Raw genomic sequence first — 25,101 nt, 5'->3', positions numbered from 1 at the left:
GGAATAGAGTTCCATGTAGTCATGGCTCTATGTTGTACTGTGCACCTCCCCTAGTCTGTTCTGGACATTGGAACTGTGAAGAGACCTCTGGTGGCATGTCTTGTGGGGTATGCATGGGTGTGTGCTAGAAGTTTAAACAGACAGCTCGGTGCTTTCAGGTTGTCAACTTTTCTTACAAAAACAAGTAGCGATGAAGTCAATCTCTCCTCCACTTTGAGCCATGAGTGATTGACATGCATATTATTAATGTTAGCTCTCCGTGTACATTTAAGGGCCAACCGTGCTGCCCTGTTCTGAGCCAATTGTAATTTGTAAGTCCCTCTGTGGCACCTGACCACACTACTGAACAGTAGTCCAGGTGGACCTGCCTTGTTGATAGTGCTAAGGCAGAGCAGCGCTTTATTATGGACAGACTTCTCCCCATCTTAGCTACTGTTGTATCAACATGTGGCATGTCATTAGTAAATATAGAAAAAAGGGGCCTAGACAGCTGCCCTGGGGAATTCCTGATTCTACCTGGATTATGTTGGAGGCTTCCATTAAAGAACTCCCTCTGTGTTCTGTTAAACTCTTAATCCACAATATAGCAGGGGGTGTAAAGCCATAACACATACGTTTTGCCAGCAGCAGACTATGATTGATAATGTCAAAAGTCTGACTGAAGTCTAAAAAAAAAACAGCCCCCACATTCTTTTATCATCAATTTCTCACAGCCAATCAATAGTAATTTGTGTAAATGCTGTGCTTGTTGAATGTCCTTCCCTATAAGTGTGCTGAAAGTCTGTTGTACAATTTGTTTACTGTAAAATAGCATTATCTGGCCCAAAATGTTTCTCCAAAAGTTTACTAAGGGTTGGTAACAGGCTGATTGGTCGGCTATTTGAGCCAGTAAAGGGGGCTTTATTATTCTTCGGTAGTGGATGGACTTTAGCTTCCCTCCAGGCCTGAGGGCACACACTTTCTAGTAGGCTTAGATTGAAGATATGGCAAATAGTAGTGGCAATATCGTCCATTATTATCCTCAGTAATTTTCCATCCAAGTAGTCAGACCCCAGTATCTCGTCATTGTTGATAAACAACACTTTTTTCACGTCTTCCACACTCACTTTAGGAAATTCAAAATTACAATGCATTTCTTTCATAATTTGGTCAGTTATATTTGGATGTGTAGTGTCTGCGTTTGTTGCTGGCATGTCATGCCTAAATTGGCTAAACTTGCCAATGAAAAAAATGATTCAAGTAGTTGGCAATATCAGTGGGTTTTGTAATGAATGAGCCATCTGATTCAATGAATGATGGATCTGAGTTACCCTTTTTGCCCAACATTTTAATTAAGGTGGTGCTCCAAAGCTTTTTACTATCATTCATCTTTGTTTCATAGTATAGTTTCTTCTTTTTATTCAGTTTAGTCACATTTGCCAATCGGTTGTGCAGCCAAACTTATTTGCCATTCCTTTCGCCTCATCCCTCAAAACCATAAAATGTTTTAATTCCTCATAAATCAAACGGAATTCAACAGTCATTTTCTTAATGGATGCATGCTTATTAGAATGACCTCTTATACACTATATTAGGCCCAACCTTTGGAACTTTAGTTTTCCTAGATATGGCTACTATATTGTGATCACTACATCCGATGGATTTGGATACTGCTTTAAAGCAAATTTTGGCAGCATTAGTAAAGATGTGATCAATATATGCTGATGATTTCATTCCTGTGCTGTTTGTAACTACCCTGGTAGATTGACTAATGGCAGGCACTGGTTACAGTTTGAAGCTTTTTCTTGAGTGGGCAGCTTGATGAAAGCTAGTCAATATAGAAATTACCAGAAAATATACCCCCCCGTTGATATCACATACATTATAAAACATTTCACACACATTATCCAGATATTGACTGTTAGCTTCTCACAAGAATGGGCTTTAGGTGAGGCAGATGAACCTGTAGCCATATTACATCAACAGTATTCATCATGAGATCCTCTCTAATCTCTACAGGAATGTGGTTCTGAATATAGACCGCAACACCGCCTCCATTGGCATTTCTGTAGATGTTATAACCATGTATTGCTGCCACTGTATTATCAAAGGTTTTATCTAAGTGCATTTCAGAATATGAATGTCATCTGTTACTAGCAAGTTATTTTTTATTTTACCTTTATTTAACTAGGCAAGTCAGTTAAGAACAAATTCTTATTTTCAATGACGGCCTAGGAACAGTGGGTTAAACTTCCTTGTTCAGGGGCAGAACGACAGATTTTGTACCTTGTCAGCTCGGGGATTCGATCTTGCAACCTTTCGGTTACTAGTCCAATGCTCTAACCACTAGGCTACGCTGCCGCCTCAAATTATTGATTTCATGAACCTTGTTTCTTAATGGGAAGCTGATCAGAAGTAGACATGACAATGTTTATGTTTGAGTTGATAGTGCAGGGTGAGCTGCACACAGTGTACCTCCTACTAGGGCACACCGCCTCAGTGCTAAGAGTAGAACTCTCGTTCATAGGCACACGATTACTGCAAACAATAGCTGTAGGATCAACAGAGGCATTCAGGGCAGTTAGAGGGACATATTATGACTGACAATGTACTTTTGCAGCAGCACTCTGACAACTCAGTGACACAATGGTAGGGATAATCTGAGCTGGACTTGGGTCATTGATAAGTCATTGTTTTTTTAGTTCATACATTATAATGTGTGTTTTTCTATGTAAACATGCACTCTGACTTCGGTCGCCAGCTGTACGGTGTTTCCTCCGACACATTGGTGCGGCTGGCTTCCGGGTTAAGTGAGTGTCAAGAAGCAGTGCGGCTTGGCGGGGTCGTGTTTCGGAGGACACACGGCTCTCGACCTTCGCCTCTCCCGAGTCCGTACAGGAGTTGCAGCGATGGGACAATTGGACATCACGAAAAATGTATTAAAAAAAAGTACCCCCCCCCCCAAAAAATAAACATAAGAAAAACATGCATCCTGTTTGCAACAAGGCACAAAATTAAAACTGCAAAAAATATGGCAAAGAAATTAACTATGTCCTGAATACAAAGTGTTATGTTTGTGGCAGATCCAGTACCACTCCTCATATTTTCAAGCATGGTGGAGGCTGCATCATGTTATTGGTATGCTTGTCATCCGCAAGGACTAGGGAGTTTTTTTGGTAATGAAAATAAACGGAATAGATCCTAGAGAATAGATCCATAGTCAAAATCCTAGAGGAAAACCTGGTTCAGCCTGCTTTCCAACCGACATTGGGAGACAAATTCACTTTTCAGCAGGACTTACCCAGACAGACTCACGGCTGTAATTTCTGCCAAAGGTGATTCTAGGATGTATTGACACAGGAGTGTGAATACTTATGCGACTTAGATATTTCTGAATTTCATTTTAAAAAATGTCTAAAAACATGTTTTCACTTTGTCATTATGAGGTATTGTGTGTAAATGGGTGAGAATTTGTTATTTATTTAATACAAATTGAATTCAGGCTGTAACACAACAAATGTGGAAAAAGTCAAGGGGTATGAATACTTTCTTTAGGCACAGAACGCATTTCTCCCTCACCTTGCTCCCCCATCTTCAGACCACTCAGCAGATCAATGCTCTCTGGTCCATATTCTAATGTCTCCTCTTTGACCAGCAGCAGATCAGGCTTTCCATCCTCCATGTCTACTGACTAAGAGATACAGAGTGAGAGGATGTTGGATCAAGAAATCTGATATGAGCACCCTGGTATGGAGCATCTTCTGATTGGGCAATGAGGGACTGCTGTGAGTACTATGCAAACATGTTAGTTAATTTGATCACTTGGCACTCTTTAATAGTTTTATAATTCAAAGGCATGGTCAAGACCTGGGCCCGTATTCACAAAGTGTCAGAGTAAGAGTGCTGATCTAGGATCAGGTCCCCATCTGCCTATATAGTCATTCATTATGATCTAAAAGACAAAACTGATCCAGATCAGCACTCCCACTCTGTGGATACAGGCCCTGACCTAATACCATACAGACAGTAGTTTACAGTGGGCTCACCTCAGTGAGACTGTGTGTGGTCCTGTGCTGCTCAGCTGGTTCCTCTGTGGTTTCAGCAGGAGGTGTAGTCTGGTTGTCCTCCATGACCATGGTCCCCTCAGGGTTCCCCAGACCCTCCTCACACCCCTCCTCTTTCACCAGCAGCACCTCTAGACCACCCTCCTCCTGTAAGAGACAGGTGATACAGATATATACACCCTCAGGTACATACACAGAGATAATAAACCCACTTTCAACATGGAGTGTTTACCCATCCCCACTACGTTTGAGTCCTATAATGTAGTTACAGAATGACTTCATTGTTGTTAAATCCATCATGGTGGACATAAATATGATGTTGTGGGTAAATAGGAGTCACCTATGATAAGTCAAAATGAATCATCAGGCAAACCTGACTAAACTATTTTGACGTGTACAGCAGGTGTTTGTTAGTGTGTCGGTATGTGTAGGTATATACTGGTTATAATGCGCTGTCATGTTTATGCAGAATAAGATGAGATCAGATGTGATGTATACTAAAGAGAGTCTCAATGAAAGTCTTAGAATGAAAAGTCCCATTGTGTGTTTATTAAACATAAACAACTTAAATACACCATATGAAAACCACACACATATGCATCTCGGCATGCCTGGCAGACATCTCCGCTTGGATGTCAGCCCACCACCTCGAGCTCAATCTCGACAAGACGGAGCTGCTTATCTTCCCGGGGAAGGCCTGCCCGCTCCAAGACCTCTTCATCATGGTTGACAACTCCATGGTGTCCCTCTCCCAGAGTGAAAAGAACCTTGGTGTGACCCTTGACAACACCTTATCATTCTCTGCAAACATCAAAGCATTGACTCTCCTGCAGGTTCATAGTCCACAACATCCATAGAGTACGACCTTTCCTCGGACAGAAAGCGGCACAAGTCCTAATCCAGGCTCTTGTCATCTCCAGTCTAGACTACTGCAACTCTGTTGGCTGGGCTCCCTGCTTGTTCCATCAAACCCCTGCAACTTATCCAGAACGCCGCAGCCCGTCTGGTACTCAAACTTCCCAAGTTCTTCCATGTCACCCCGTTCCTCGACACACTCCACTGGCTTCCAGTCGAAGCTCGCATCCACTACAAGACCATATTGGTTGCCTATGGAGCAGCAAAGGGAACTGCCCCTCCCTACCTCAGCCTATGCTCAAACCCTACACACCCCAACCCGAGCACTCCGTTCTGCCACCTCTGGCTTCTTCGTGCTTCTACACCTGCATTGCTTGCTGTTTGGGGTTTTAGGCTGGGTTTCTGTACAGCACTTCGAGATATTAGCTGATGTACGAAGGGCTATATAAAATAAACTTGACTTGATTGGCCACATCTGCTCAACCCAGTCAAAGCTCTTCTCTGTCAAGGTACCCCAATGGTGGAACCAGCTTAACGCTGAAGCTAGGACAGCAAAGTCTCTGCCCATCTTCCGAAGACATCTGAGGCCCTACCTCTTCAAAGAGTATCTTAAATGAATCCATCGTGCTACAAATATGTTGTGTGGTTGTCTCACCCAGCTTTTGTAAGACTAATTTGTAAGTCGCTCTGGATAAAAGGGAATGCAAAATGACTCAAATGTAAATATAAAAATGTAATGTCTCAACTAAAAATCTGCATTAACTTGATAAACTGCATAATTTCTCATTAAAAGTGTCTTGGGGGAAAAAATTAAGTAGTTGAATGGAAGTAATGAAATAGGCATTTGTAAACATCACGTAGCCTACAATGTCTGGATGCAATATTCTACCCAGGAATATTCAACACTGAAATCTGTTACTCTCGTTATTCCAAATGCATCTGTGGATATTTTATGCTGACAACAATGAAAAGTAATCTTTGTCGTCAGAAGCGATCGAGTGGAATGGTTACTTTCTATGTTATAGAGTGGAATGTTTTTTCTTCTGGTGTATCCTGAGATAGCTCCTCTCGGATACAGGCAAACAGCCTTCCTCCAATGTGGACCTTCAGGTGCATCTTTAACTGGTTCTGGTAGGAGAACCTCTTCTCACACTACGGGCAGCTGTAGGATTTCTCCCCTGTGTGGACCCTCTGATGGATCTTCACCTTCTGGGGTCAGCAGAAGCCTTTGCTACAGAACATGCAGAGGAACCGTTTCTCTTTACTACTGCCTGATGTTGCTCCCCCTCCCCGAGCCTTGGCCCTTTGAGTTCAATAACTGATCGCAGTCATGTGAATCGGAAGGACCTATTGACGTGGAAACTGGGTCGCGACCCCTGAGCGTGTGTAAAAGGGAGTGGGATGCAACATTTGGATTTGTTTCTAAGCTTTCCCTGTAGTCTAAGAAATCTCTGCCTTGTTAGTGTCCTTCCCCTAAGTGAGTCTTGTCTGATTCCATGTCAGAGGAGAATCACCTTCAAATTTCACAGTCGCTATCTACGACTATAACCTCACCTTTCTTATCTAGGCACCCTTCAGAGTATACACTACCACTGTAGTGGTTCCAGTCCCCTCTAGACAGATTAACCTGTGCCTCTAAACCCAAGGATATGTTGCCAGGGTCCATCTCTGTAGTGTAAGAGCAAGACAGATCATCACCACCAGTGTTTAACGTATCACCATCTCCAAGGATTTAACAGTCCTCTGGCTCTGGTGAAATACCGGTAAATACTCTGAGCTGGGAGCAGCAGGACATCCCAGTGGCCCCAGTCCCAGTCTCTCTGGGTCTGATCTGTGGACAGATCCTGTGTGTAAGAGCCTGTGTTTTACAGTTAAGGTCTCGGTGTCTGTCTCTGACTTGAGGGCCACGTTCGGCGTTAAACTGACCTCCGTGATGCTGCACCGGGACCTGGCCTGGGGCACGTTGGCGAGGTCCCCAGTGGCTACAGAGGGCACCACTCCAGGCACTTCTCCAGTCTGGATGTCTATGCTGTGCCGTAGGTCCTCCTCTCTTTCAGACGTCTCCTGTGTCACCCCAGGACCTGCAGCCTCTGCAGACTGACACCAGAAGAGAGAAGGTTATTACCGGTACATGAATAGATTTGGAAAACTATGTCGTAGGGAAGTCTCACAAGCTCCCCTATGGCAGATAAATGAGGATGTTACATATAAGCAGGTGAAAAGCTGAGGGGAGCCTTTCTGAATTAAACTGGCCACATTTGATGTACTGTAATTTTGATGTAATACTATTACACTAACCTCTATCATGATAACGTGCTGGGTTGAGGTTCCACTCCCCCCATCAACAGTGATTGGTTGATCATCTCTCCATGTATTGTGTCCCACTGGCTTCACAAAGCTTCTGTGGCCTCCAGTGAGACTTCCTTCACCTGAGAGAGTTAATGGGGGAAAATAGGTGGTTAGGTACTCTGCTGTCAATGCACATGTTTTCAAAGAGTAAATAATAGGAAATCTATTATCTGGTTAGAATGTGAGTGTCTTTCAGTAAGTTTGCCAAGTAATCAGGAGAACTATAGCATACTACATGTGATTAAGACATCTAAAGTAAAAAATCTGCATATGTGAACGGGGCGAAAGGCCCCTCAACCTCTGCAAAATGTACCTCTTGCCATTCCTCTATATCGGTCGAGGATCTTGACACTACTGGGTCGACTGGCGAGGACGCGCTCTCGTATTGTCCTCTCTGCGCGCTCCCGCGCCATCTTCAATTCGAGTTGCTGTAGTTTCCTCTGCAATGCCCTGTTTTCTTTCTGGCTTTGAGTTATTTCCAAACGAAACACTGCGTAATCGTCATCTATGAGTTTACAGACCTCTGACACGGCTGCATTCGCTAGCACCTCCATAATGGAGGCTATTTGAGTATGAAAAACCATACAGTTAGCCATTGTTAGCAGCTAGTCAGCGTTACCTAGATAACAGATGTATCACCCAAGTCCTGTCTCCGACACGAATTAAAGACTACCTGGGATAAGTATGTAATGCTGTGTAGTTAAGTCATGTTGAGGTCGTGTGTTAATTAATATATAACTAATAAAACCGCTAACGTTGAAGTTGTTCTTGGTCACTTCACTTTCGTTTACACTTCTGTGGTTTTTAAATGGCGGTTGGCAATCAACTTTAGTGATGCATTACCACCACCAACTGGACTGGAGTGTGAACCAGCGACAGGGAACGTGTCTAAAGTTGAACTCTACTCATCAAACCCCGCCTTCTCCCCAAGGAAACGGAATACATAAATAAATACAATATCAGCGTAAGGTTTTTTTTAAATTCAATATTACTCCTCAATACCATTATTCCTTAATCCTTATAGCAAATTGTATCTTTGCCTCCTATATCGCTGCCACTGAAATGGAATGTGTTCCACTGTCTCCATCTCTTGGCAGTGATTACACTTTCCAGTTGGATGTTTCCCTACTGATTTCAAAGTGCTGTTGAGCCTTATGAGTCTCAGCCTTGTGATTAGACTTTCCTTCCTTCTCTTGACCTGAGGACCTCCCCCACCTTTTCCTGGATCTTATACAGGTGTCTTCCCTTTCCCTCCCTGTTCCACAACTCCTACCATTTAAAAATAAATAAAAATCACTTCTTATTAAGCCCTTGGCCTCTCCATTACTGAAGAGAAAGGATCTTATTGGTTGGCCTCATAGCTTAAAGAGTATATGGTTAAAATAAATGTCAACTGTCCCTTAGGCTGTTTAAAACCAGATAATTTGGTTCTATGTGGCATCAATATGAGTCAGAAACATTAATACTGGTGTTGAAATTTACTAAAGTATAAATAGGATAATGTTGGTCATAAAGTCACAGTTGTATGGATCTGTGCAAAACTGCTAATTACATTAAGTGTATATTTTTTATTTGAAGGATTCTTTCACGGTGATGAAAGAAGGCCCGTATGTTTTGAATAAAGATAAGGGACAATTGTTTCCACAGCCGTATCGCAAGCAATGATTATTTACATTCAAACACAGAGTCCCATGAGCCAGTCGTGGGCAAAGTTAATCGCTGAAAACTGTAGGGAGAAGGCAGAATTTCCAATGCATTGTGGAAAAGTGTGAATCAAACTCAACTACACCGAACAAAAATATAAAACGCAACATATAAAGTGCTGATCCCATGTTTCATTAACTGAAATAAAAGATCCCAGAAATGTTACATACGCATAAAAATTATTTCTCTCATTTTGTGCACAAATTTGTTTACATCCCTGTTAGTGAATATTTTATCATTTGTCCTGATAATCCATCCACCGGCTAGTATGGCATTTCAAGAATCTGATTTAACAGGATGATCATTATACAGGTGCACCCTGTGCTGGGTAGAATAAAAAGCCACACTAAAATGTGCAGTTTGCACAATGCTACAGATGTTTCAAGTTGAGGGAGCGTGCAATTGGCATGCCGACTGCAGTAATGTCCACCAGAGCTGTTGCCAGAGAAGTCAATGTTTATTTCTCTACCATAAGCCACCTCCATCGTTTTAGAGAATTTGGCAGGACATCCAACTGGCCTCACAACTGCAGACCACGTGTAACCACACCAGCCCAGGACCTCCACATCCAGCTTCTTCACCTACGGGATCGTCGGGGGGAGGGAGGGGGTATTTCTGTCTGTAATAAAGCCCTTTAAACTCATTCCCATGGCTGCACCCCTGCCCAGTCATGTGAAATCCATAGATTAGGGACTAATTCAGGTATTTCAATTAACTGATTTCCTTATATGAACTGTAACTATATGAACTAAAACTGCATTGTTGGTTAAGGGCTTGTAAGTAAGCATTTCACTATAAGGTCTACACTTGTTGTATTCGGCGCATGTGATAAATACAATTTGATTTGAACTCAGCAAAGTCTCAAATTGTTGCATGTTGCATTTATATTTTTGTTACGTATAGATGAAGAGCTGAAATTATAACATCCTGACATTTAAACCATACTCGATTTTTTAAAATTCACATACTATAAAAACGTCCTATTTTCGCATATTGAGAATGCGTCATGCGCGATTGGGCTGTTTCGCGTTATTGGTTAACTTCGGTAGCACATCCCCATATCTGATTTTAGCTGTTGTCAAAGCCAAAATGAGTATGACATTAAAAGTACAGTAAATTTTCGAAATGTCACATTACATTTTTTTTTATCACATATTCAAACAGTCTACTATTTAGGACGCAAGTATGGGTATTCGGACACGCCCACTGTGTTTGAGCTACATTCTTCTGGGTTTTACAATTGGATTATATCTATTTTGCATCTGCTGGTACCAACCATTTGTCTGTGTGATTAACAAGGGCTGAGCTAGAGCGGTGTTTGTGAGAGAAGGGGCGGATCCAGAAGGGGCCTGGTCTTTTATTTACAAAAATATCTTTAAAATGATTAAATGCTGAGACTCACATGTAACATGTTCTGCTCTGCTCTAGACTTAGAACCTCTTGGTGTAATGGTTAAGGTGTCGACCAGCTACCCGGACAGCTGATGAAACTGTGGGTTTGCACAACAGAATAATTTCTGCACAAACTGTCAGAAACCGTCTCAGGGAAGCTCGTCGTTCTGACCTGAGTGCAGTTCGGCAGTTTTCAGTGGGAAAATGCTCACCTTCAATTGCCACTGGCACACTGGAGAAGTGTGCTCTTCACAGATTAATCCCAATTTTAACTCTACCGGGCAGATGGCAGACGTATGGCGTCGTGTAGGCGAGTGGTTTGCTGATGTCAACGTTGTGAACAAAGTGACCCATTGTGGCGGTGGGGTTATGGTATAGGCAGGCGTAAACTACGGACAACGAACACAATTGCTTTTTATCGATGGCAATTTGAATGCACAGAGATACCGTGACGAGATCCTGAGGCCCATTGTCGTGCCATTCATCCGCCGCCATCACCTCATGTTTCAGCATGATAATGCACGGCCCCATGTTGCAAGGATCTGTACACAATTCCTCGATGCTGAAAACTTCCACGTTCTTCCATGACCGCCTCTCCCATCTCCCGGGACTTGCAGCATATTATGCGTCACAAATAGAACCAAGTTCAATTTTAGCGCCTGGCTAAGCAAACGCTTGTTGAGGTCGGAAGCAGTGTGGGTGCAACGATTGAGTAAGGTCTACAGCTTGTTAAACCGCTGTGCCACTCGGGAGGCCTTACCATTTTTTAAAGGTATCTGTGACCAACAGATGCATATCTGTATTCCAAGTCATGTGCAATGATCAGGGCCTAATTAATTTATTGCAATTGACTGATTTCCTTATATGAACTGTAACTTAGTAAAATCTTTGAAATTGTTACATGTTGCATTTATATTTTGTTCAGTGTAAGTAATCATTAATGATTTGCATTCTCAATTACTGTAGCCTTCTGTTACTGCAATTTGTTATAGCCTACAATTGTAATTGTCTTTAAAGCCAAAGACACTCCCTAGAGAGGAGCTCTGTTCCATAGGCTAAAGCGCGTTACTTCTCGTGACCTCAGACGAACCAAGCGCAAAACTCAGTTCCTCCGGCAGATGGTGGTACACCCTATGATAATGAAGCCACTCCTCGCAACCTTGAGTGAATGAACTTTCCCTCGCTTACTCTCCACTCACTCCGAGACATCATACGGGTCAGACAAAACCCCATGGTCGACTTTTTCCTTGAATCGTACTCCAATCAACAAAGAATTGATCGTGGACAGGTTGCAGATTTCTCGTCCCCAACTCTGCTTTTCCCCCCTCATGCTCCACAAACACAGCAGCAGCCACAACTTGTGGCTCTGAAGCCGCTCCTCCATTTAAAAAATAAAAAAAACTTCATCACTCTCTTCAACTTAAGACGTAAGGAAATCAGCCTCAGTAGTTGTTTAATACGAAAAACCAACACTAGATTTATATTCGGAAGACGTAGGTTTGAGATTGGCGCCATTCTTCCTCGTCATGACTCTCACCGTTCTTGCTGAAGTCCAGTGCTTACCTGCATCTCAGCTGTCTGGTGGCTCTCCTGTCAAGCATAATTTTGCCCACTTCGTTTACACAGAAGAGAAAGGATCTTATTGGTTGGCGTCAGCTCAAAGGGTGTGGTTCTTTAAAATACCGTACTGCTTATTACATTACACATCAAATCTCCAATGATCAGTATATTTCAAGCTGAGAACAGACTTGTTTAGTAAGAATAGAGTAGAAAATAATAGAATGAATGACTATTCCATCACCTCAGTAAGGTAAATATTCAACAGTCCTTGTTCTAGCCTAGATTAACTGTCTCGCTAAAAACAGGTAGTTATTTTACAAGCCTGTTTCAAATGACAATTTAACAAAGGGTTAATGTGGTTGATTAGCCTCTTACCTCAAGACACTTCACATGATAACTATACTGCTACGATGTCTCCCCATTGTGGACATTTCGATGTCTTTATAAAGCTACTCAGGAAGGAGAAGCTTTTGTAACAGTCTGCAGGGCCTGTCCCTGGTGTGAACGGTCTGGTGCTACTTCACATATTTTGCCTTAGCGAAGCGCTTACCACACGTGGAGCAAGTGTACGGCTTTGGCCTCCCACGTTGTGACCCAAAAACACCAGAGGTAGAAGCAGGAGCCACCACCCTCAGGTGTAGTCTGACCCCCTTGACCTCTAGCCATTGTTTGGGTGTTGGTGGGATTATGTGCTGTGTGGTGGTGGAGTCTCTGTCCCTTGTGGTTCGGTCCTGGTTTCGACTCGGGAAGGAAGGATGACTCCTGATCCAGGGTTCTGATCCGGGGCCATGGCTTATGACCAGCCACCTCAGAGGTCCACTCTCTCCCGCCAACAAGACTGGATATCAGCAAGTCCTCATGGCCTGCAGACTGTAAACACAAATTGTACAGAAGATCATATACACTAAGAGTACTAATTGACAGACTGACCAGGTGAATCCAGGTGAAAGCTATGATCCCTTATTAATGTCACTTGTTAAATCCACTTCAATCAGTGTAGATAAAGGGGATGAGACTGGTTAAAGAATGATTTTTAAGCCTTGAGACATCGATTGTGCATGTGTGCCATTTAGAGGATGAATGGGCAAGACAAAATATTTTAGTTCCTTTGAACTGGGTATGGTAGTAGGTGCCAGACGCACTGGTTTGTGTCAAGAACTGCAACACTACTGGGTTTTTCACTTTTAACAGTTTCCCATGTGTATCAAAAATGGTCCCCCATCCAGCCAACTTGACATAACTGTGGGAAGCACTGGAGTCAACATGGGCCAACAGGGAAAGTCTTAGAATGAAAGTCCTATTTTCTGTTTATTAAACAAACACGTTTTAAATACACCATATGAAAACCACACATACACATCTCAACTACAAATCTGCATTAACTTAATGAACTGCATAAATGTTCTCATTAAAAGTGTTTATTAGTAAAGTGGCGCAGTGGTCCAAGGCACTGAATCACAGTGCTAGTTGTGCCACAAGAGATCCTGGTTCGAGTCCAGGCTCTGTCTCAGCCAGCCGCAACCGGGAGATCCATGGGGCGGCACACAATTGGCTCAGCATCGTCCGGGTTAGGGGAGGGTTTGGCCGGCAGGGATGTTCTTGTCCCATCGTGCTCTAGCAACTCCTGTGGCGGGCCGGGCGCAATGCACGCTGACACGGTTGCCAGGTGTACGGTGTTTCCTCCGACACATTGGTGTGGCTGGCTTCCGGGTTAAGCGGCATTGTGTCAAGAAGCGGCTCGGCTGGGTTGTGTTTCAGAGGGCTTTCGACCTTCGACTCTCCCATGTCCGTACGGGAGTTGCAACAATGGGACAAGACTGTAATTGGATACCACAAAATTGGGGAGAAAAAGTGGTAAAAAATAATAAAAATAATAATAAAAGTGATTATTGAAGAAGAAAAAGTAGTTGAATGGAAGTAATGAAATAGGCATTTGTGAACATAGTGTCTGTACTGGGCTAAATTATGTTAAGACTTTTTAGGCGCATATATCCCAAAATGTCTTGGCCTTCAACGATCTTTGATGTTGTGGAAATTGATCTACGTCATCTCGCTCAGTCTATCTTTAGGGAAGGATTTGATCTAAACATCAGAAGTGTTTACATGAATGGAATGGTAACTTTCTATGTTATAGAGTGGAATCCTGAGGAAGCTCCTCTATGAGAACCTCTTCCGACAGTGCTTACAGGCGAACGGCTTCTATTCCGTGTGGACCTTCAAGTGCCTCTTCAGATGGTGCTGGTGGGAGAACCTCTTCTCACACTGGGGGCAGCTGTAGGGTTTCTCCCCTGTGTGCACCCTCTGGTGCCTCTTCAGGCTGCCAGCCTCAGCGAAGCACATGTGACATTGGGTACAGCTGAAAGGTTTCTCCCCTGTGTGGACCCTCTGGTGGATCTCCACCTTCTGGGGGCAGCTGAAGCCTTTGTTGCAGAACATGCAGAGAAACCGTTTCTCTTTACTATTGCCTGATGTGGCTCCCCCTCCCTGAGCCTGGGCTCTAGCCATGTCGTTTGCGTTCAATACCTGATTGAAAAGGACGTGGGCGTGTGAATCAGAAGGCCCCATCGACGTGGACACTGGGTCGCAATCCCTGAGAATGTGTACAGGGGAGTGGGTCGCAACATTTGGATTTGTCTCTAAGCTTTCCCTGTAATCTAAGAAATCTCTGCCCTGTGAGTGTCCAGGGTCCATCTCTGTACTGTAAGAACATGATGGATCATCAACGCCAGTGACTGGTGCGTCACCATCTCCACGGGAATGAACCGTCCTCTGGATCTGGTGAAATACCGGTAAATACTCTGAGCCGGCTCTGGGCTGCGCTGGTGCGGTGGTGGAGTCCTCCGTTGCTATAGGGGGCGCTCCAGCCGTTCCAGTCTGGATGTTTATGCTATGCTGTAGGTCCTCCTTTCTTTCAGGCTTCACCCCAGGACCTGCAGCCTCTGTATCTGCAGACTGACACAATAAGATAGGATGTTATTACCAGTACATGATTAGAATTTAATAACAATATCATATGGAAGTCTTACAAGCCATATGGCAGATACATTAGGATGTAAATGTTAGCAAGTGAATAGCTGAGGTGAGCCATTCTGAAATAAACAGCCCACATTTGATTTACAAAGTAACTCATATTTTATGCAACACTATTACACTAACCTCCATCACAATAACGTGCTGGGTTGAGGTTCCATTCCCCTCATCAACAGTGATTGGTTGGTCATCTCTCCATGTATTGTGTCCCGCTGGCTTCACAAAGCTCCTGTTGCCTCCAGTGATATGTCCTTCACCTGAGAGAGTGATTGGGGGAAAAGAGATGGTTAGGTTAGGTACCATCAATGCTCAACACTATATTGTACACTATTGACAGTTTTGACACTGTCTAGAATTGGCAAGGATGTAAGGTAACACTTCTCATAACTTATTGATATACTATTTATTGATTGTAGAGGTCAACCGATTATGATTTTTCAACGGCGATACCGATTATTGGAGGACCAAAAAAAGCAATTACAGATTAATCGGCTCATTTTTATATATATATATTTGTAATAATGACATTTACAACAATACTGAATGAACACTTATTTTAACTTAATATAATACATAAATAAAATCTATTTAGTCTCAAATAAATAATTAAACATGTTCAATTTGGTTTAAATAATGCAAAAACAAAGTGTTGGAGAAGAAAGTCAAAGTGCAATATGTGCCATGTAAAAAAGCTAACGTTTAAGTTCCTTGCTCAGAACATGAGAACATATGAAAGCTGATGGTTCAATATTCCCAGTTAAGAAGTTTTAGGTTGTAGTTATTATAGGAATTATGACGCGTCAACTATTTCTCTCTCCTCTCCTCTTTCTCACTATTTGTATTTCATATACCTTTGACTATTGGATGTTCTTATAGGCACTTTAGTACTGCCAGCCTAATCTCAGGAGTTGATAAGGAGTTGATAGGCTTGAAGTCATAAACTGCGCTGTACTTCAAGCAATGCTAAGAGCTGCTGGCAAACGCAGTAAAGTTGTGTTTGAATGAATGCTTAAGAGCCTGCTGCTGCCTTCCACCGCTCAGACTACTCTATCAAATATCAAATCATAGATTTAATTATAATATAATAAACACAGAAATACGAGCCTTTGGTCATTAATATGGTCAAATCCGGAAACTATAATTTCGAAAACAAAATGTTTATTCTTTCAGTGAAATACGGAACCGTTCCGTATTTTATCGAACGGGTGGCAACCCTAAGTCTAAATATTGCTGTTACATTGCACAACCTTCAATGTTATGTCATAATTCTGTAAAATTCTGGCAAATTAATTACGGTCTTTGTTAGGAAGAAACACAGTTCGCAACGAGCCAGACGGCCCAAACTGTTGCATATACCCTGACTCTGCTTGCACTGAATGCAAGAGAAGTGACACAATTTCCCTAGTTAATATTGCCTGCTAACATGCATTTATTTTTACTAAACATGCAGGTTTAAAAAAATATACTTCTGTGTATTGATTTTAAGAAAGGCATTGATGTTTATGGTTAGGTACATTTATGCAACGATTGTGCTTTTTTTCGCGAATGCGCTTTTGTTAAATCATCAGCTGTTTGGCGAAGTTGAAGAAGGCTGTGATTAGATGATAAATTAACCTCTCTTGGGTAAGGGGTAGCGCCTCCATGCTCTGGACACTACGCTGACAGACACAGCAAACCTTCTTGCCACAGCTCGCATTGATGTGCCATCCTGGATGAGCTGCACTACCTGAGCCACTTGTGTGGGTTGTAGACTCCGTCTTATGCTACCACTAGAGTGAAAGCACCGCCAGCATTCAAAAGTGACCAAAACATCAGCCAGGAAGCATAGGAACTGAGAAGTGGTCTGTGGTCACCACCTGCAGAACCACTCCTTTATTGGGGGTGTCTTGCTAATTGCCTATAATTTCCACCTTTTGTCTATTCCATTTGCACAACAGCATGTGAAATTTATTGTCAATCAGTGTTGCTTCCTAAGTGGACAGTTTGATTTCACAGAAGTGTAATTGACTTGGAGTTACATTGTGTTGTTTAAGTGTTCCCTTTATTTTTTTGAGCAGTGTATAAGGAATTTGAAATGATTTATACTTTTACTTTTCATACTTTCGTATATTTTGGCAATTAGATTTACTTTTGATACTTAAGTATATTTAAAACCAAATACTTTAAGGCTTTTACTCAAGTAGTATTTTACTGGGTGACTTTTACTTTAGTCATTTTCTAATAAGGTATCTTTACTTTTGCTCAAGTATGACAACTGGGTCCCCTTTCCACCAGTGGAGCTACTGTACATATGAACGCCTAAGGCCGCGCAGCATCCGCCTTCTGCGAAATGTACCTCTTGCCATTCCTCTGTATCGGTCGAGGATCTTGACACTACTGGGACTGGCGAGGACTCGCTCTCGCATTGTCCTCTCTGCGCGCTCCCGTGACACCTTCAGTTCCTGTAGCTTCCTCCGCAATGTCCTGTTTTCTTTCTGGCTTTGAGTTATTTCCAAACGAAACACTGCATAGTCGTCGTCTACGAGTTTACAGATATCTGCCACAGCTGCATTCGCTAGCACCTCCATAATGGAGGCTATTTGAGTGTGAAAAACCATACAGTTAGCCATTGTTAGCAGCTCGCTCGTGTTACCTAGTTAACATCTATGAACCAAGTCCTGTCTCCAACACGAATTAAAGGCTGCATGGGGGTACGTATGTGATGCTGTGCCGGTAAATACGCGTCTAAATAACAACAATAAAAACGCTAACGTGGAAAATGTTCTTCGGCACTGTTCACTTCACTTCCGTTTACACTGGCGAGAAAGGATGTTACATATAATTAGAATACCGGTACTAGAAAGGACATAAACCTTCTTATGGGGTCGTTACCACAGCCACAAAGTCATAAGCCCCGCCCATTTATACAATGTTTTTTTAATTAAAATGGGATTTTAAACTTAACCACACTGCTAACCTTACGTCTAACCTTTAATTAAAACCCAATTTTTGTTTTCATTCATTTTTACGATATAGCCAATTTTGACTTTGCCTGCGATGAGTTAAAGGTCAGCCATTTCTGTCAGGGAGTTGGTCAACCATGCTTTGCCAGTGCTGTGATAAAATATTGGTTCAAATAATACATTTTAAGAATGTATCTGCACTGCATGTTTGTTAGCTAACTAGCCAGTCTGTTTTAGAGGAATAATTTTATGAATTTGTCAAATTAACTGCCAACATACCATACACTGGCTGAAATCAGTTGATGACAGAACTTAGACAAGTTGTAAATGCAACAAGTACTGATAAACTATCGTATAATAGCACTCACCACTTTCCAAGTGGAAAAGCCAACTTGAGACATTTATGGTCAGTTTACATATATTTTAGAGGCTATTTATACAGAAAATTTGTATAAAACTCATATAAACTGTACTTATAATCATGACAATATTTTAGGTTGACAAGAATTCTATTATACAATTTTTGATATCACATGCCTTACTTTTATTTTCCTGTATAAGTCAAATCAGGATTATGCCCCTATTGCCAATCATTCCAATTAGACTGGTTTGGATTTCTCCCTGACCAACATGGCTGCCATTATCGCGCCTTTATAGAACTTTTAGGGTTGATGACAAAGCCCCTCTAGTAATTTATTGGGATCTCTATACAATGTTATTGATTGGCATCATTGCTCAAACGGTGTCGCTAAATGAAAATGTTATAACATGTCTTTTAAATACGGTACTGATTATTACATTAGACATCAAATCTCCTATTCGTGATCAATATTTTTCAAGCGCAGAGCAGACTGGTTTAGAAAGATGTGTGTTAACAAGAATAAAGTAGAAAGTAATATGTCTTTATTCCATCTACATCACCTCAGTAAGGTAAATATTAAACTGTCCTTGTTCTAGCCTAGGTTTACTGTCTCTCTAAAAACAGGTATTTACTCAAGCCTGTTTCAAATGACAAGTTAACAAAGGGTTAATGAGGGGTATGTGGTTAATTACACTCCTAAACAGAAGTATACTCTGACCCAGTTTGTATAGACAAGTCAGTCTGGAACAACAAGTACATGTGCACTTTAGTTCATAATATTACACTCCTAAACAGAAGTATACTCTGACTCAGTTTGTATAGACAAGTAAGTCTGGAACAACAAGTACATGTGCACTTCAGTTCATAATATTTCACCTCAGTCATCACATGGCTTATAGGCCATTTACTGCAAACAGCTTGAGGTCATGGACTGTAGACTAAAAGGTGCTGTATGGTCTAACCGACATCTGCATTGACCGCACAGCATTTACAGTGATATGGCCTCTGCAGAAATCAGGGCATTCATATTTCTTGCACTTCACCAAGCAGCACAGAGCTGTTGTCAAGGAAGTGAGTGTGTGTTTATACTAGACCTCCCGCCCTCACCTACCGTCAACTAATCATGTCAATGCGGAGCTATACGGAGCCCTCCACACTGTTACACAATTTGAGAGGCGCACGTTGATGTGGTACGGAGCTCAATTTGGCTTCTGCGTGCCTCTGCTCTGGAGGCTCCGCAATTGCGTCACACCATCCATACGTCACCTCCGACCACATTTTCAGATCAAGCATAAATTGGCTCTTATCACAGTGACATGGTGACGCACACTCCCCTATGTATTTATTTGGACAGTGAAGCTAAAACTTAATTTGTCTCTATAGCCTACTCCAGCATTTTGGATTTGAGATCCAATGTTTCATACGAGGCAACAGACAGATTAAGTTGTGCCCAATAGAAATGAATGGTAAATCATGTATTGTGTCATTTTGGAGTCACTTTTATTTTAAGTAAGAATAGTTTATGAACACTGCTACATTAATGTGGATGCTACCATGATTACAGATAGTCCTGAATGAAATGATGATGAGTCAGAAATGTACAAAGTCACAAAGATCATACCCCCAAGACATGCAACCTCTTAGCATTACCAATAACAGGGGAGGTTAGCAGTTATTTATTTTATTGGGGAAAGGGGGGTGATATTTATGCCTCAAACTTTCTCACTCATCATGGTAGCATCCACATTAATGTAGCAGTGTTATTATTCTATTGCCTACATTATGTTATTTCAAGTCATCATTTTGGAGCGCAATATCACGTTGTTAAAAAAATATACTTAAATTGGGCAATTGAAGGCATATGTTAACTTTGGTTGTGTTTAATTAAAATAATAGACCTTTAAAATGTTGTAGGCAACATTGTATACAACATTATCGGCAAGTGACTTGATTCCTACTGTGACAAAGCAATTTAAAATTGTTAAACAGGAGTCACGATGTGTTGATAATGGTAATTATAAAAAAAAAAAAAAAAAAGGCTATGCATGCCAACATATTAGGCAATAATTAAGAGAAGGCAAAGTGATCTTGTCAGGTGAAAATGATATCAAACGTTTACCATGGCAACATTTGATGTACAGTCACATTCACCGTGGTTGTCTGAAGCGTGCTATAGAGTTCACAGTTGGCGATGCCTCATTGTGATTGGTTATTCCCCATCATTTGCAACAATGTCAATGAGCATCATCACTATCTTTCCTTTGCGGTAACTCAAACTGTTGTAATTATCAGCTGAGAATATTTTTTGAGTCGATTTTACTCCTGGCACAAGAGTATGTATGGGCAGTGTCTTAACATCATCTTAAAACCTACTCTGAGCAGGGAGATTTTTTAGACTTAAAAACAGGTTTTTATAGGATTCTTAGGACCTTTTCTGAGATCCTTTGTGGATATGGGCCCAGCACAAAGAGTCTGAGTAAAAGTGCTAATTGAGGATCAGGTCTTATTCATTATGATCTAAAAGACAAAACTGATCCCAGATCAGCATTCCTACTCAAAGAGGCTTTGTGGATACGGGACCTGACCTAATACCATTCAGACAGTAGTTCACAGTGGGCTTACCTCAGTGAGACTCTGTGTGGTCTTGTGCTGCTCAGCTGGTTCCTCTGTGGGTTCAGGAGGAGGTGTAGTCTGGATGTCCTCCATGACCATGGTCCCCTCAGGGTTCCCCAGACCCTCCTCACAGCCCTCCTCCTTCACCAGCAGCACCTCTGGACTCTCCTCCTCCTGGAAGAGAGAGGTGATACAGATAACACAGACATACACTCCCTCCAGTACGTATGTACATACACACACACAGAAATAATAAACACACTTTCAACATGGAGTGTTTACCAATCGCAACTACATTTGAGTCCTATACTGTAGTTATAGAATGACTTCATTGTTGTTAAACCCATCATGGTGGACATAAATAAGATGTGGGAAAATACAAGTTAGCTATGATAAGTCAAAAGTCATCATTAGAGAAACCTGACTAAACTATGTAGAAGTCTACAGTAGCTATTCGTAAGGGTGTGGGTATATTTAGTAAGTATATGGTTATAAAGCGCTGTCAGGTGTATACAGATAAGATGTGACGTATACTAAAGAGTCTCAATGAAAGTCTTAGAATGAAAAGTCCCATTTTGTGTTTATTAAACAAAACTGTTAAATACACCATATGAAAACCACACATATACAAAACTTAGGCATGGACTTGATAAACTGCATTCATTTTCTCATTAAAAGTGTCTTGGGGAAAAAAGTAAGTAGTTGAATGGAAGTAATGAAATAGGCATTTGTGAACATCATAAAGCCAACACAATACAAACACAATATGTAACAGATTTGTAGGCTTAAATATGCCAATGTCTGGATGCAACACTCTACCCAGGAATATTCAACACCGAAATCTGTTAATCTTGTCATTCCAAGTGGAGCTTTTCTGCTGAAAATCCAGGGTTTGATCTAAACGTCAGAAGCTATCAAAGTGGAGTGTTTTTTCTGCTGGTGTATCCTGAGGTAGCTTCTCTCTGAGAACCTCTTCCCACAGTGCGTACAAGTGAACGGCCTCTCTCCCGTGTGGACCTTCAGGTGCATCTTCAGGTGACCAGTCTGGGCAAAGCACATGTGGCACTGGGTACAGCTGTAGGGTTTCTCCCCAGTGTGCACCCTCTGGTGCCTCTTCAGGTTGCCAGCCTGGGTGAAGCGCATGTGACACTGGGCACAGCTGTAGGGTTTCTCCCCTGTGTGGACCCTCTGGTGGATCTCCACCTTCTGGGGGCAGCTGAAGCCTTTGTTACAGAACATGCAGGGGAACCGTTTATCTTTACTATTGCCTGATGTAGCTTCCCCTCTCTGAGCCTGGGCTCTAGTCCTGTCGTTTGAGTTCAATACCTGATCGAAAAGGACGCTGCCATGTGAATCAGAAGGCCCCATCGACGTGGACAATGGGTCACGATCCCTGAGCGTGTGTAAAGGGTAGTGGGCAGCGACATTTGGATTGGTCTCCAAGCTTTCCCTGTAATCTAAGAAATCTCTGCCCTGTGAGTGTCCATCTCCTAGGTGACTATCTGCATTCCATGTGGGAGGAATGTCGCCCTCCACTTTCACGTCATCTACGGCCATACCCTCCCCTGTCTCATATAGGCACCCGTCAGAGTATACACTTCTACTGCACCGGTTCCAGTCCCGTCTAGACAGATCAGTCTGTGCCTCTAAACCCAAGGGCATGTTGCTAGGGTCCATCTCTGAAATATAAGAACAAGAAGGATCATTACCAGTCTCTGACGCGTCACCTGAGTCCGGATGGGAATGAACCGTCCTCGGGCTTCCATAAAGTATGTACTCTGAGGCGGGAGCAGGAGGACAGCCCTGTCTCCCCAGCCCCATTCTCTCTGGGTCTGACATTTGGTCAGATCCTGTGTGTAAAAGCCTTTGTGTTACAGTTCAAGTCTCTGTGTCTGTCTCTGACTTGAGGACGGTGTTCAGCGTTCCACTGACCTCCGTGATGCTGCGTCGGGTCTTGGGCTGCACTGGGTTTGTCCGTGGCTACAGGAGGCGCTCCAACTGCTCCAGTTTGGAGGTCTCTGCTGTACAGTGGGTTCTCCTCTCCTTCAGATGTCTCCTGCTTGACCCCAGGACCTGCAGCCTCTGCATCTGCAGACTGACATAAGAAGAGAGATGGTTATTACATGAGTTGAATTGTATAACAATGTCTCACAAGTCCCCCTATGATGAGAATGTACATGTAAGCAAGTGAATAGCTGAGGGAAGCCTTTCTGAAATAAAGGGGCCACAAAGTAACTAATGCTTTATGCAACACTATTACACTAACCTCTATCACAATAATGTGCTGGGTTGAGGTTCCACTCCCCTCATCAACAGTGATTGGTTGGTCATCTCTCAATGTATTGTGTCCTGCTGTCTTCACAAAGCTCCTGTGGCCTCCAGTGAGATGTCCTTCACCTGAGAGAGTGATTGGAGGAAAAGAGGCAATTAGTTTAGCTACTGCCAACACTGTATTGTACACTATTGACAGTTTTTGGTATGTTGTACACTATTGACACTGTCTATAATTGACAAGGATGCAAGCTAACACTTTGCATAACTTCTTCATATACTATTTATTGATTGATGTGTTATGTTTGATGCATCACATTGTTTTAATTAATTAGTAATAGGAAATGCAGTAAATCAAGAACATTATATTTTGTCTTTGCGCAAGATAGCTAAGTAATCAGGGCAATTATTGCATACTATCCAAAAATTGACCTACCTCTTGCTATTCCTCTGTATCGGTCGATGATCTTGATACTTGGGCGACTGGCGAGGACGCGCTCTCGCATTGTCCTTTCTGCGCGCTCCCGTGCCACCTTCAGTTCCAGTAGTTTCCTCCGCAATGCCCTGTTTTCTTTCTGGCTTTGAGTTATTTCCAAACGAAACACTGCATAGTCGTCGTCTACGAGTTTACAGATCTCTGCCACGGCTGCATTCGCTAACACCTCCATGATGGAGGCTATTTGAGTGTGAAAAACCATACTGTTAGCCATTGTTAGCCTAGATAACATCTATCAACCAAGTCCTGTCTCCAATGCGAATTAAGTATGTGATTCTATGCAGTTAAATGAGTAATATTTTTAGTTGGGTGTTAATACACGCCTAAATAACAATAGAAACGCTAACGTGGAAATTGTTATTGGACACTTCATTTCCGTAAAGATTATTTACAACTAAGTCGTTTTTCTCAGTTGACTGAATTCCGCGCGCGTCCACTGATATCAGTACATTTAGAACAGCCTAAATATTACGAAACTTATATTCGATTGAATAAGCCTCACGTAATTCGACACTTCTAAACCTTATCTCACGAGGACCGATTTTGGGCGGCGTAAATCCTCTCGCTTCGCCTCTTCCTCTCTGCTTCCGTTTACTTCATTTTCCTGTGAGTTTCCTGCAGACTTGACGCAATGTTGCTGGCCTTTACAGGTCGGAGTACGAATTGCACAATATGTCACAGAAAAGAAAGGGGAAAAATACATCTCACCACTATCTAACTCTACACATATGCAACAATATACCAATACTTTAGCCCTACCAGATCCTACTGCAGGCCAACAGCTGATGCCACTACCACATCTATTTTCTGGGATTTATGCTCCATCAGTGCAGATAATTAATAACCATAGCAATAAAAGCAGGAAATCCTACCTTACTAAAACTCACCCTCTCTAGATCTTTCTCTTCAGACCTGCTCACTGGGGGGCTAACAGTGAAATCACTCACCCTTGGGAAGTGGCTATTTCAGCATGTAAATCTTGGTGGGGCAAACAAAATAAAACAAAAATGTGGGGTGCATGCCAGCAAAGCTACTACACAACACTAAACAATACATTAATTGCACGATAACGGTGACAAACGGTGCCCACAAATTGTTAGGGACTACATAAAGCTGTCCCAACAGCAGTCCCAACACCTTACCATTGCTACACCTGGCTTTCAGCTGAGCCTTGTCTGGCAGCGAAACAGTTCATTCAGCCTCATTTAATGCCTTTTAAAGAAACATAGCTGACTTGCTTAAACAAATGTGGTTTCTACTGACAATTGAAATGTACAAACTATGGAATAAGGGGATGACAAGCGGGTAAGAGGCAATCCGTAATTTCGATTAAGACAATGAGCGAGCGACAACAGATGTAGTCAATATAACAATTTGTTCAGCACATTTGAAATGTACAGCGACAGAATTCAGAACATGGGCCGTTCTTACAGTGTATTCCCTGTACAACAAGTCAGAACTGTAGGATAAATAAAGGGGGCATATA

General features: G+C 42.2%; 4 protein-coding genes across 7 annotated transcripts in view; all 4 read right to left on the bottom strand.

Moving 5' to 3' along the window:
- LOC120052911 (sal-like protein 4) overlaps positions 1 to 8,054 on the bottom strand; it is a 74,589-nt gene extending 66,535 nt beyond the window's left edge. For all 4 annotated transcript variants that reach the window (XM_039000133.1, XM_039000134.1, XM_039000136.1 and 1 more), the window contains exons 1-5: positions 7,561 to 8,054; positions 7,197 to 7,327; positions 6,825 to 6,995; positions 4,026 to 4,190; positions 3,559 to 3,670 (exon numbers count right to left, since the gene is read on the bottom strand). In XM_039000133.1, the coding sequence (XP_038856061.1) occupies positions 3,559 to 3,670; positions 4,026 to 4,190; positions 6,825 to 6,995; positions 7,197 to 7,327; positions 7,561 to 7,843 (862 nt within the window). In that variant the 5' untranslated portion in view covers positions 7,844 to 8,054. The remainder of the gene's footprint in view (positions 1 to 3,558; positions 3,671 to 4,025; positions 4,191 to 6,824; positions 6,996 to 7,196; positions 7,328 to 7,560) is intronic.
- The window catches only part of LOC120052984 (oocyte zinc finger protein XlCOF7.1-like), a 164,375-nt gene that overhangs the window by 100,517 nt on the left and 38,757 nt on the right, over positions 1 to 25,101 (bottom strand). The gene's annotated exons all lie outside the window — the stretch shown is intronic.
- Positions 13,586 to 17,465, bottom strand: LOC120052998 (gastrula zinc finger protein 5-1-like). Its single transcript, XM_039000251.1, has 3 exons — positions 17,268 to 17,465; positions 15,059 to 15,189; positions 13,586 to 14,854 (listed from the first exon to the last, which is right to left on the bottom strand). The coding sequence occupies exons 1-3, from the start codon at positions 17,335 to 17,337 to the stop codon at positions 14,102 to 14,104; spliced, it is 954 nt and encodes a 317-aa protein (XP_038856179.1). The 5' UTR covers positions 17,338 to 17,465; the 3' UTR covers positions 13,586 to 14,101.
- On the bottom strand, positions 21,410 to 24,187 carry LOC120052970 (zinc finger protein 214-like). Its single transcript, XM_039000218.1, has 4 exons — positions 23,556 to 24,187; positions 23,115 to 23,245; positions 22,781 to 22,943; positions 21,410 to 22,527 (listed from the first exon to the last, which is right to left on the bottom strand). The coding sequence occupies exons 1-4, from the start codon at positions 23,845 to 23,847 to the stop codon at positions 21,746 to 21,748; spliced, it is 1,368 nt and encodes a 455-aa protein (XP_038856146.1). The 5' UTR covers positions 23,848 to 24,187; the 3' UTR covers positions 21,410 to 21,745.

This window comes from Salvelinus namaycush, chromosome 8, assembly GCF_016432855.1.
Source record: "Salvelinus namaycush isolate Seneca chromosome 8, SaNama_1.0, whole genome shotgun sequence".
Taxonomy (NCBI): Eukaryota; Metazoa; Chordata; class Actinopteri; order Salmoniformes; family Salmonidae; genus Salvelinus; species Salvelinus namaycush.
Note: the sequence above shows the minus strand (reverse complement) of the source record. Positions and strands in the feature narration are given on the sequence as shown.

What these genes read in the sequence shown, in the direction of transcription:
- LOC120052970 (XM_039000218.1), bottom strand. Translation starts at nt 23,847, where the DNA reads ATGTTATCTAGGCTAACAATGGCTAACAGTATGGTTTTTCACACTCAA. An exon ending in ATACAGAGGAATAGCAAGAG is followed by an intron (nt 23,246 to 23,555) that starts GTAGGTCAATTT and finishes TCACTCTCTCAG; the next exon opens with GTGAAGGACATCTCACTGGA. An exon ending in CCCGACGCAGCATCACGGAG is followed by an intron (nt 22,528 to 22,780) that starts GTCAGTGGAACG and finishes CTTATATTTCAG; the next exon opens with AGATGGACCCTAGCAACATG.
- LOC120052998 (XM_039000251.1), bottom strand. Translation starts at nt 17,337, where the DNA reads ATGCGAGAGCGAGTCCTCGCCAGTCCCAGTAGTGTCAAGATCCTCGAC. An exon ending in ATACAGAGGAATGGCAAGAG is followed by an intron (nt 15,190 to 17,267) that starts GTACATTTCGCA and finishes TCACTCTCTCAG; the next exon opens with GTGAAGGACATATCACTGGA. An exon ending in AGCACGTTATTGTGATGGAG is followed by an intron (nt 14,855 to 15,058) that starts GTTAGTGTAATA and finishes TTATTGTGTCAG; the next exon opens with TCTGCAGATACAGAGGCTGC.